This window comes from Protomyctophum parallelum (genome assembly GCF_964188405.1).
Source record: "Protomyctophum parallelum genome assembly, chromosome: 17".
Classification (NCBI taxonomy): Eukaryota; Metazoa; Chordata; class Actinopteri; order Myctophiformes; family Myctophidae; genus Protomyctophum; species Protomyctophum parallelum.
In genome coordinates this window covers 34517792-34527967 of record NC_139719.1, presented here as the reverse complement: position 1 = coordinate 34527967, position 10176 = coordinate 34517792, and the positions used below count along the sequence as shown (strand labels likewise).

Below are 10176 nucleotides of genomic sequence, written 5' to 3'. Positions count from 1 at the left end.
AGAGGTGGTCACCATATTGCATGAGGTCACCTTCTAGCGAGGGTCGGGTTCATTAGTATGATAGTGCTGTCAGAGGATATGCTCATTAACAGTCAGGAATGATTGGGTTTCTAAGCTTATTAGCATTCAGGAATGATTGGGTTTCTAGCACAGAACAGCGGTCTACAATCACTCATGGTAACAGTAGACACTAGACAGTAACCATAGAGACCACTGCCTGCATGGTAGTAATAGTACTAGTTAGTCACTGTGCTGATTTGCAGCCCACTAGTTGATGCTGATGAATTTTTCATTTGTTCTTATGTTATGTTTTCAGTGCAGATTTATTATTTGACTCTCTCATGAACACAGAAATAAATAAATATATAAAAGCAATAATAATAAAAAAAAAAAGAAGAAGAAGAAGAAGAAGAAGAAAAAACCCTGTATGACATTGACAAGTGATGTTTCATTTCAGTATTGCCATCTCATAGCATCTGAATACTAGGATTGTCAAGTAAGTACCATAGTAAGTAAGTATCCTCGGGAACCAACGGATCCCAAGACATGTGGCCCATAGGTCAGGAGCCCATCTCCCGTTTCTGTAGCATGAGGCTGCTTGATGTACCAGCACACCCCCTGGACATGAATTGATGCCAAGTTTGGGCAAGCATTGGGTACCATTTTTATAGTCTTTGGTATGACTGGGCCTTTGGAAGCCTGACCTCCCAGTCTTAGGGTGGACACTAACCACTCATTAACCATAGTTGAGGTTTTCAACATTTTATAAGTTACTGTTACTCAATTCAAGTTACTTCATAAGCACAATATGCTACTGTGGCCGCTGCATCGGTATGAGCAGTAATGCGCTTACTGAGGAAGACAATGAGACAATATGCACTGTATTATATATTAATAAATGAGACAAATCCTCAAATCATGCTGCAAGTTGTTGAAATATTAGTTATTTTTACAGTGTTGTATGTTTGGATGCAACCATTATAAAATCTCTCAAACTAAATACAGTTTACCATGACCATGCACCATCACGAGAGGAGGTAAACATTCACCTATTTGTCCATTAGCAGCCAAGAAGACAAGGAATGCAGCTGAAAAAGACGTCCTTAAGTTTGTGTATGTGTGATTGAGAATCATACGTATTAAATGATGAGGAGAGGATTCTCTCTTAGCTGTCGGTAGACACTGAGAAGAGACTGGGTCATCTGGCCTCCAGAAGAGACCACTCCAAAGGCTTCTGGGGTACGACACTGCTGGAGCTGCTGCAACATGGCCTGATGGGAAAATTCAGTTGTTAAAACGGGTAATACTGTAACTACTGGTTGATATGGATTTAACAGCACAATGGAGGGTATTCCTGTCACTCTTCACTGTACTATCCCATAAAGGCAGAAAAGCCCCAAAAATATATCTTTAAAAAATAAAGAAAAAAAACATGCATCTAAACAAAATCTGAAACTCTAAATATATATTTTTTTTAATGATTCAAGTGACATAACTTGGGATGAAAAAAAAGCAAGTGCCACCGCGTACTTCAACACAGTACTCAAAAGATGTTGGAATGTATAGTGTATACCTTCATGTCTGTGAAATGGAATACATTTTGAACGTCAGTGCTGCCTCTACTGAGGGAACATTTTGTTTTGACATAATGCTTGAAAGGCCATACCGGCGTCAATACATGCACTGTCCATTCTCAGCTTCGACCATACAGTATATAATATAACCCTAGTACTATGATTATATTTTTACAATTATATACGATTATATTTTTACAATTTTCATAATGTTGCTGATGTCTGAGGTGGATGGGTCTTTCAGTACCTTCATGATGCTCAGTGACATCATAAATGGAAGGTTTGTTTCCCTGCCCACATCCCTGTTTTTTTTTTCTACAGGCAGGTGAATTTCACCCGTGTTTAGTGATAGTGTGTTACACCCACATACACCCACAATGGACTTTTTTTTCTTTTTTCTTCACTGGACTATTCTCACATGTCGTAGGAAAGGGTGGACGAAAGGAGAAGTTCCCAACTTAATTTCTCTTTTTTCTTTTGAATATTTTATGCACGTTTTTCACCGATTTTGCACCCCCATGATAGGGCCCCCCCATGAAATCTATTTTTTGTTTTTTTGTGAAAAGTCATGATGAAATATTGAAGAAGAGTAGCTCAAGTTGCCACGTATTGTACTTCAATATATTTTGATGAGAAATAATTTTATGGAATATTTTACATTAAACATATAACATTTTCCCATGAATTTCTTCGTTGTTAGAGTTGCTATTTATTAACAGATTCCATGCTGTAATAGGCAGGACCGTGAGCCTAGTGGCAGTGAAATGCGTGACATAAGCAAAGAAAAAGAGCCACATCCGCCCGACCCGGAAGTGACAGCCCTCCTGGTCTAGCCTCACTCTAGGCTGTGTACCAACGTGCGGACGACTAATTTCCTTATCGCGAGCTTGGATTAATGTTTTATAAGGTCCCCAAACATGGTACTTTATTTTTCAGCAGAAAAACCACTAATAACCCTGTGCGTGTGCACTGCGGATTAATATAATGTAGGTGTAGGCTGTTTCTACAATGGGAGGCCTGTGGAGGCTAGCAACGGAAGCTAAGAGAAGCGAAAAAAGGTACCAATAATATTTTGTAATATCTTTTAATCAAATCTCGTGTTTCTCAGGGATGGCCCAGATGTGGCCCGGTAATAATAACTTGCCTCGAGATATCTCGTGGATGGCTTGGATTGGGTTAAGTCATTAACGCTTAACGATATTATGACATCAAAATCAACGCTAACTTATTCATCACTTATTTCCCCAAATGACAAAGATGTATCTTTGGTTGTATTTCAAATGATTTCCTGGACACCAGTATGTTCCTTTAAGGCCTTTACATGTATAGAGTACTGAGTACTGTATGTCTTACCTCAGCCCTGCGTAGAGCCTGCCTCAGACCCAACCTCTCTACTCCGGTGGAGACAGCCTCTTCTGGAGCTCTCTGCAGCAGTGTCTATAACAGGTACAAAAAAAAGGCAGAAGATGGAGACAAAAAAGACAAAATGATTACTGAATACTGTTATACTCTTTTTAAAATGTTTTAAATAATAATGTTTGCCTTTATTGATAGTGAAGATAGTCAGGAAAGAGGGAGAGAGAGAAGGGGAGAGACACGCAGCAAAGATCGTTATGAACGGGACTCAAACGCGCGACACGCTGTCAGGCCAGAGCCTATATGTGGCATGCGCCTGGACCACTAGGCCAGCGGGTGCCCCGGCCGATACTGTGCATTTCTGTACATGCGTTTGTATTAACTCATTAAAACCGGGAAAACCATCTGTGCTATTTTAGATTTTTAGCATTGTCTATTCAACAATAGCAGATATACAAGCTCACAGCGAGTCACTTCGTGCCACGCTGTGAGCTTATACAGCTGACATTTTTTATGGATTTAGAAGGCATTTGTAGAATCGGTTTCAGGTCTTAATGGGTTAAAGCTGTATAATTGGCTTGTTTTTGCTAGTTACTAGATAGCACAAACATTTATTATAACTATTAGTCTATTACTCACAATTCAAAGGAAATACGACACTTTGTGTCAACACCTTGACTTTTTTTTTTTAATAATCTTTTTCAAATTGAATAGGTATTTCAAAGATTGTCAAGGCAATGATATTCTAAAATTGCAGTATAGGATAACACATTTTAATTGTACAGCCTGAGAGAGTGGGTGGGTGGGTGGGTGTGAGTGTGTGTACCTGTAGACGGCGTAACACAGCATGGTGTAATCCGCACACAGCAGCCATTGAGGAGCTTTCAATCTGTACCTCCACTGCACGTAGTGGCATCTCTGCCTTCTCCACCTTCTCCATTTCTAAACCTATAGTTACCTGCAGAACAAATATGTTTAGCATTTTATTCCTTTTTTGTTATTGTATTTTCATTTTCATTTCAAGGGGTTTTGGTCTCATTTGTGTTTGTATTAGCAGTAAACCCAGTAACCCACCCAGTTTTCAGTTTTGTTACTGTGCAAATAAATGACATTTATTATAGTGCTTCCACAGACAAGATAAAATACATTGGCTACAAACCTCTTTTGCAGTCAGTTTGACCATGTACCCTCCTGGACCCCGGGCATGGACCACCGAGTTTCCCTGTCCACTCATGTCTGCACAGGACCCCATCTCACCTCTCCCAGGACTTTGAGAGAGCAGCCAGTGCAGCATAGAGACACATAGATGTGTGGGAGCCAGTGTTGGTCTTTTAGGATCCACTTCAATTGTGTCCAGCACCACTGTGGTACTCAGGAGTTCTGATGACACCCTAATGCACGCTGAATAGAGTTCTTGTACGCCCACTAGTCTGCCAGTTGCTCCACCCCTGCGAGTGCTTATAAAACCTTGGATCGTATCCATGGCGACGGTATCTGTGGAGATTATTCCCAGTTGCATAGCATCCAACCAATCCACCGTCAACGTCTCCAGGGCCAAACTGACACAGCTACTGTCCAATCTCGGACGGGGTCCAGCAACGGTGTGTCCATGGGCCAGCAGGCTCGACAGCACATCCTCACCCACAAGGCTTTTCAGCGAGAAGATAAGTGTGCAGCACACCGTCATGGGGAAAGTGACATCATCTGCAGCTGCAAGGGGAAACGACACTTCAAACTTCTCCCCCAGGTGGAGAGAACTAAAGGGGAACATAAAGGTTCTTGAGGTGTTCTTTGTGGCCACAGCGGGAGAATAGGAGAGAGGTAAAACAGTGACACAGAAGGACCAGCCGTGTTCTAAAACATAACAACTAGAATTTTCCAGAACACAAGTCATGTGTAAGGAGTCCTGCTGTAGCAACCTGTTCCACCTGGACACGGCGTGACATCTGATTGGCTTTGCCTGGACAGGATTCTGTGGTCCACTGTTGTGATCGGCTAGCATCAGGCAGCTAATGTTGAGGATCTGATTCAGTTGGCGTAGGATGTCATTTTTGTCCTGGATGGTCCTTTTCAACACTGAAGCCCTGGAGTTCACATGGACAAAATTGATATTTATTTGCTGTACTATAAATCTGTCTCATCAGAAAATGCAATGAATCAATTATAATACAATAATACAATTATAATCCCTGACACACTGCAAGAATCAGACGCACACATGAGCGTATATCTATTCTACGTCCGAGCATAGACATGGTAACGCCCCGTCTGCCTCTGATTGGCCTACCGACACTGCCCGTCTTGCCTGTCCTCCGAGATGCAAGGCTACTCCGTGGTGGGAAATAATTCAAATAGAAGAGAATGGCAACATGCGACAGTAACTTGTAACTTTCATTTTTGTAGAAGAGGCAAACTAATATATTTTGTGCTTTGATTGAATAATTGATTGAACACGTATGTAGGCCTACTATCATTTGATTTGGCTGTGTTCTGAATTAAAATGTTAGTGTTGATTATCGTGAATTAATCTAATTAATAAAAAAAGATAAAGATCAATCAAATTGTAGTAAACTAATACTATTATACTAAAAAATATCAATGGAAAAGAGAGACCTTTTTACAGAACAATAATGTTTCAAGTTTACACATGTATACAAATAATCAGAAGAGGCAAACTAATATATTTTGTGCCGTTTGCTTTGATTGAATAATTGATTGAACATGTATGTAGGCCTACTATCATTTGATTTGGCTGTGTTCTAAATTAAAATGTTAGTGTTGATTATCGTGAATTAATCTAACTAGTCCTTACCCTTACCCGTTGTGAGATATTTGCCCGTGAAGGGTACTGCGCCCGGGTGCGTTTGTAATTGACTAATAAATTAATTAATAATCATTAATGTGTCAAATCGAAAAAAGGGCTTCGTTACGCCCTCCATATGAGTTACGGCACTGTTTCTGACAGACACACACACACACACACACAAACGGACACACACGCACTCACTCAGACATTCGGTTAATTATAGTATGATTAATAAAAAAAGATAAAGATCAATCAAATTGTAGTAAACTAATTATTATATTACTATTACTATTATACTAAAAAAGATCAATGAAAAAGAGAGAGACCTTTTTACAGAACAATAATGTTTCAAGTTTACACATGTATACAAATAATCAGGCCAACGGCATAAACAATATTAGTTTGCCTCTTCTACAAAAATAAAAGTTACTGTCGCGAGTGCCAAGCTGTCATTCTCTTGTAGTATATCGTACTTGTATTATTTATTTATTTCCCACCACGGAGTAACCTTACCTCGCAGCAGACTATCCAGCATGTATCTTCCACCTCGGAGTAAGCTCTGGTAAGGCCGGCAGTGTCGGTAGGCCAATCAGAGGCAGGTGGGGTTACCATGTCTATGCTCGGACAACAGACGTAGAAAAGATATACGCGCACACACGTCATCATCAAACGTACCTATTGTTTGACACTGGAAGAGTCAAATGGAAGCGCCAACACATTTTGATGCAAAGTGATTTCTGTCAGAGCACAGCTCTATTTTGGGGCATCAAAACATTTGGTATCACCATACCGAATGTCGCCATGTGTGTGTGTGTGTGTGTGTGTGTGTGTGTGTGTGTGTGTGTGTGTGTGTGTGTGTGTGTGTGTGTGTGTGTGTGTGTGTGTGTGTGTGTGTGTGTGTGTGTGTGTGTGTGTGCGTGCATGCTGGTACATCAGTTTCATTTGGATTGTTACAATAGTTAAAATCAATTACCAATATTGTGGTGCAGCCACACAGACTATGAAAAGGTTAAACTGTGACGCTTGCATCAATGAAGCTTTCAAGGTGGCAGAGCCTTCCTTATATACCTGTCACACACATCTCCAATGGCTGCCAGCAGGTCTCTGATCCTTTGGCCAACCTGTGATGAGGGTAGGCTAGGTAAGCCACTGTCATCTCTTCTCTGTGGCAAGGTAATCCCCTGGAGCCTACCTCTGGAAGACAGCCCTACCAGCTGCACTGCACCTGCTGGTACACAACAGCAATAATAAAAGTCAGTATGAAGAAGAAGTAACATGAAGATCCTAAGAAATAAAACAAATACAGTACAAAGATAGATAACACTTGACTTTGACACACAGGTAGTACTTAATACACATTTACCAAGAAAAAACTAAGAGTAAAACAAATAAATGAACAACATCTATGCTTTAGGGCAGCAGTACCACTTGTCAACAGTAGTTGACAGAACAGTAATTTAGTAGTTGCCAACTTGCCAAGCACAAGCAGCTATTCAAATGGTCTGCTGTTGGTCAATATATCAGCTTTTGATAGTGATGACCAATCTCCTTAGCCATAAAGTTACAGTACCAAGTCTACCAACGTTTATGTAGTTACTATCACATGTATTTAACTTCAACTTTATTTGTCACATTACAATTTTACAGGTGTAAAAGTGTGGGAGAAATTATTGGTGTGTAAACTTGAACACATATTTTTGCAGTCATGTAATAAATTGAAAAATATGGTTTGAGATTTAATCTGTTTACCTGCGTTTCTTTGAGAAGGTCCAGTTAGGGTAGTAATTCCATAGACATTCAGACTGGCAGGCCTCTGGAATGCTACTGTCTTACTGGGTAGGCTTTGCCTCTCCCTGTGGCCCACTGCATTACTCCCCCCTGGGGCAGCTCTCTCTGATGCTCCCACTGGTAGGTCCAGAGTAAGGAGGTCTGAACCAGTGCTGTAATAGAGGCGGTCTTCATCGACGTAGCCACACTCAACAGGTCCCGAAACAAACCCTTCAGTGAAACCAGCAACCTTACCACCTGCTTCTGCCCCGTCCTCACAGGTGCTGACCAGCAGCACTCTCCCCTCTCCGCCCACCACCACCAAGCACTGAGGGCCTTCTGTGCCTGTTTCCATGTCAGATGGTACCATAGACGTTCCAATGAGCACCACTGGCTGCTCGAGGCTGTGTAGAATTCTGACCCGTGATCCCGGGAGTCGCAGTGGGAAGGAACACAGGCGCCCGTCAGGCAGGCCGCAGAGGATTATGGGTGATTTGGAAAGGGCCACGTCGACTCCAAACAGGAGCTTGAAAAGAATCGGCTGCAGGAGGCAATGGCCGTTGCTTGGCGGCGATGAGGGCAACGATGTGGAGGAAGATGAGTTGTCAGATTGTGGTGAGTTATCACTGGAATAGACACAAGTAAGCACTGGCCGCCTTCCATGCCAAGTCCCCTGGTTGAGCTCCATGTTATCGTGAGAACCATCTGACACCACGGAGAGGCTGAGCTCTGTGACTTTCTCATGCCCACTAGCTGCTGGTTGTATTGAGGAGGGTATTTTGTACAGAGCAAACCTCCATGCTGAGTCTCTCTTTGACAGGGTCAGCAGAATGCTACCGACGACGAGCAAGGAACAAACCGTTTTGTCTTTGACTGCCAGCCAATCAGAAGATATCTCAAACACAGCCAGGCTGGAGGGTTGGTTACCCGAGGAGCTCGGAACCCTGGCGAAGACAAGAGCAGTGTTAATAGTTAAAAAAACACTTACATTACAAATAGTGTGAGAGAAACAGATACAATCTGACAGGCTGGGACTTTTGTTTGTAGCATAATAATCATGATCTGTAGTTACTACATAGAGGTCCTTACTCCTTCCTTACCTAGACAGTATAGATGACAAGTTAACGCAGTAAACGCCACTGTCACAAACTGCATAGAGGCTGTGCTTATCCGGACACAAAATGACATCTGTCAAATGACAAGGGAACAGGAGGCTAGCCTGCAATAAAAATAAAAGCAAAATAACAGGTTAGTAGGAACAAATCTAATGTGAAATGGACCACCCGTCCACCTGTATCAGTTAAGGATATAGCCCTACAAGCAGAACCCAATGGTACTGAAGTTTCTGACATTTTTGAGACCCAGACCATGGGGTCCTATTCCACCTCCACCCTGCCACCGGGTACGCACACATAAATAAATGTAAATACCTTCGGATAAGTCCTTCTGCGCTCTTTGACGGCTTTTGTTCGTTTGAGGGCTGCTGAATTTGTGAACTATAAGTACCTATAAATACCGCTGCGAATATCTCCTGTGGCGCGGAAGCCGTTAAGTATTTTTAATCTTTGTTTGACCGTTTTGGTCGCTTTGATTCTTCTCTTCCTTCCTTGTTTATTGACACCCCATTGTACCGCCTATCTGGCTAGCTAGTGGCTATAGCTATGACAGAGCAGATCAGAGGCAGGAACGTAGCCATGCACAAGCCAACCGCACATCGGGAGGCGATACAATAAACGGTAAATAAACAAGAAGAATCAAAGCGACCAAATCGGTCAAACAAAGATAAAAATACTTAACGGCTTCCACGACACAAGATAATTCACAGCGGTATGTATAGGTACTTATAGTTCAAATTCAGAAGCCCTCAAACAAAAAGAAGCCGTCAAACGGCGCAGACACGACGTTAACGACGATATTTATGTCCGCGTTCTATCATTTCAATACGAAAATATAGATACGCACAGGGACCCTACGCAAAGTAACATCCAAATTTCAGAAAAGCTTTACAGAGGGTTCCAAGAGGGGCTATTAAGGATACAAATACAATGTCACCTATGAAGATAGCTCTGTTCCATAGCCTTCCTGCTTCGATTCTGCGAATTTCTGTACTTTTACTTACTGTACTTTTTGGCCAAAAGGGGATTTTGTTTCCACCGGGAAAAAAAACATTTTTAGTGCTTCCACTGAGGAAAGTAGGCTTTCTATTGACACAACCCGTGTTTGTATTGGTGAGTAGGTCAGACGTTCGTGAGATTTCCACTAAAGAGGAGAGGCTGGTCTGATTTCGATTTGAGATTTAAACTGGTAAGTCGCATAGCCTTACTGCAGGGCAGAAATTCGCAGAATCGAAGCAGGAAGGCTATGGAACAGAGCTACTATGAAGATTGATCATACATCCAGAGATTCCAGACAAGACTATTAGAGCAAACTGGCTAGAAAACTTGCCGTGAGTTTTTTCTCTTGCTTATTGAAGACATGAACCTCGTCGCTACAGGCACACAGCAGCACATCTGTCCCCATAGACAGAACTTTAGCCGTGCGCGTTGACGAACGACAGCCAAACTGTGCCCATGTCTCTACAACACACCTCCCTTCCATGTAGTCCTCCACGCACGCTGCACTCTAAAACATACTCTGTAAACTAGCTGGCCTGGATCTGACCTGATCAATGAA

The 10176-nt window shown here is 42.0% G+C and overlaps 1 protein-coding gene across 1 annotated transcript; it reads right to left on the bottom strand.

Annotated features, from left to right (window-relative positions):
• Window positions 1-881: 881 nt before the first annotated feature.
• Window positions 882-10075, bottom strand: faap100 (FA core complex associated protein 100; the record flags this gene model as incomplete). The annotated part of the gene is made up of 8 exons (XM_083787583.1): window positions 882-1271; window positions 2928-3011; window positions 3757-3888; window positions 4090-5014; window positions 6805-6964; window positions 7486-8447; window positions 8604-8722; window positions 10067-10075. The coding sequence occupies 8 exons, from the start codon at window positions 10073-10075 to the stop codon at window positions 1140-1142; spliced, it is 2523 nt and encodes an 840-aa protein (XP_083643709.1). The 3' UTR covers window positions 882-1139.
• Window positions 10076-10176: the final 101 nt, after the last annotated feature.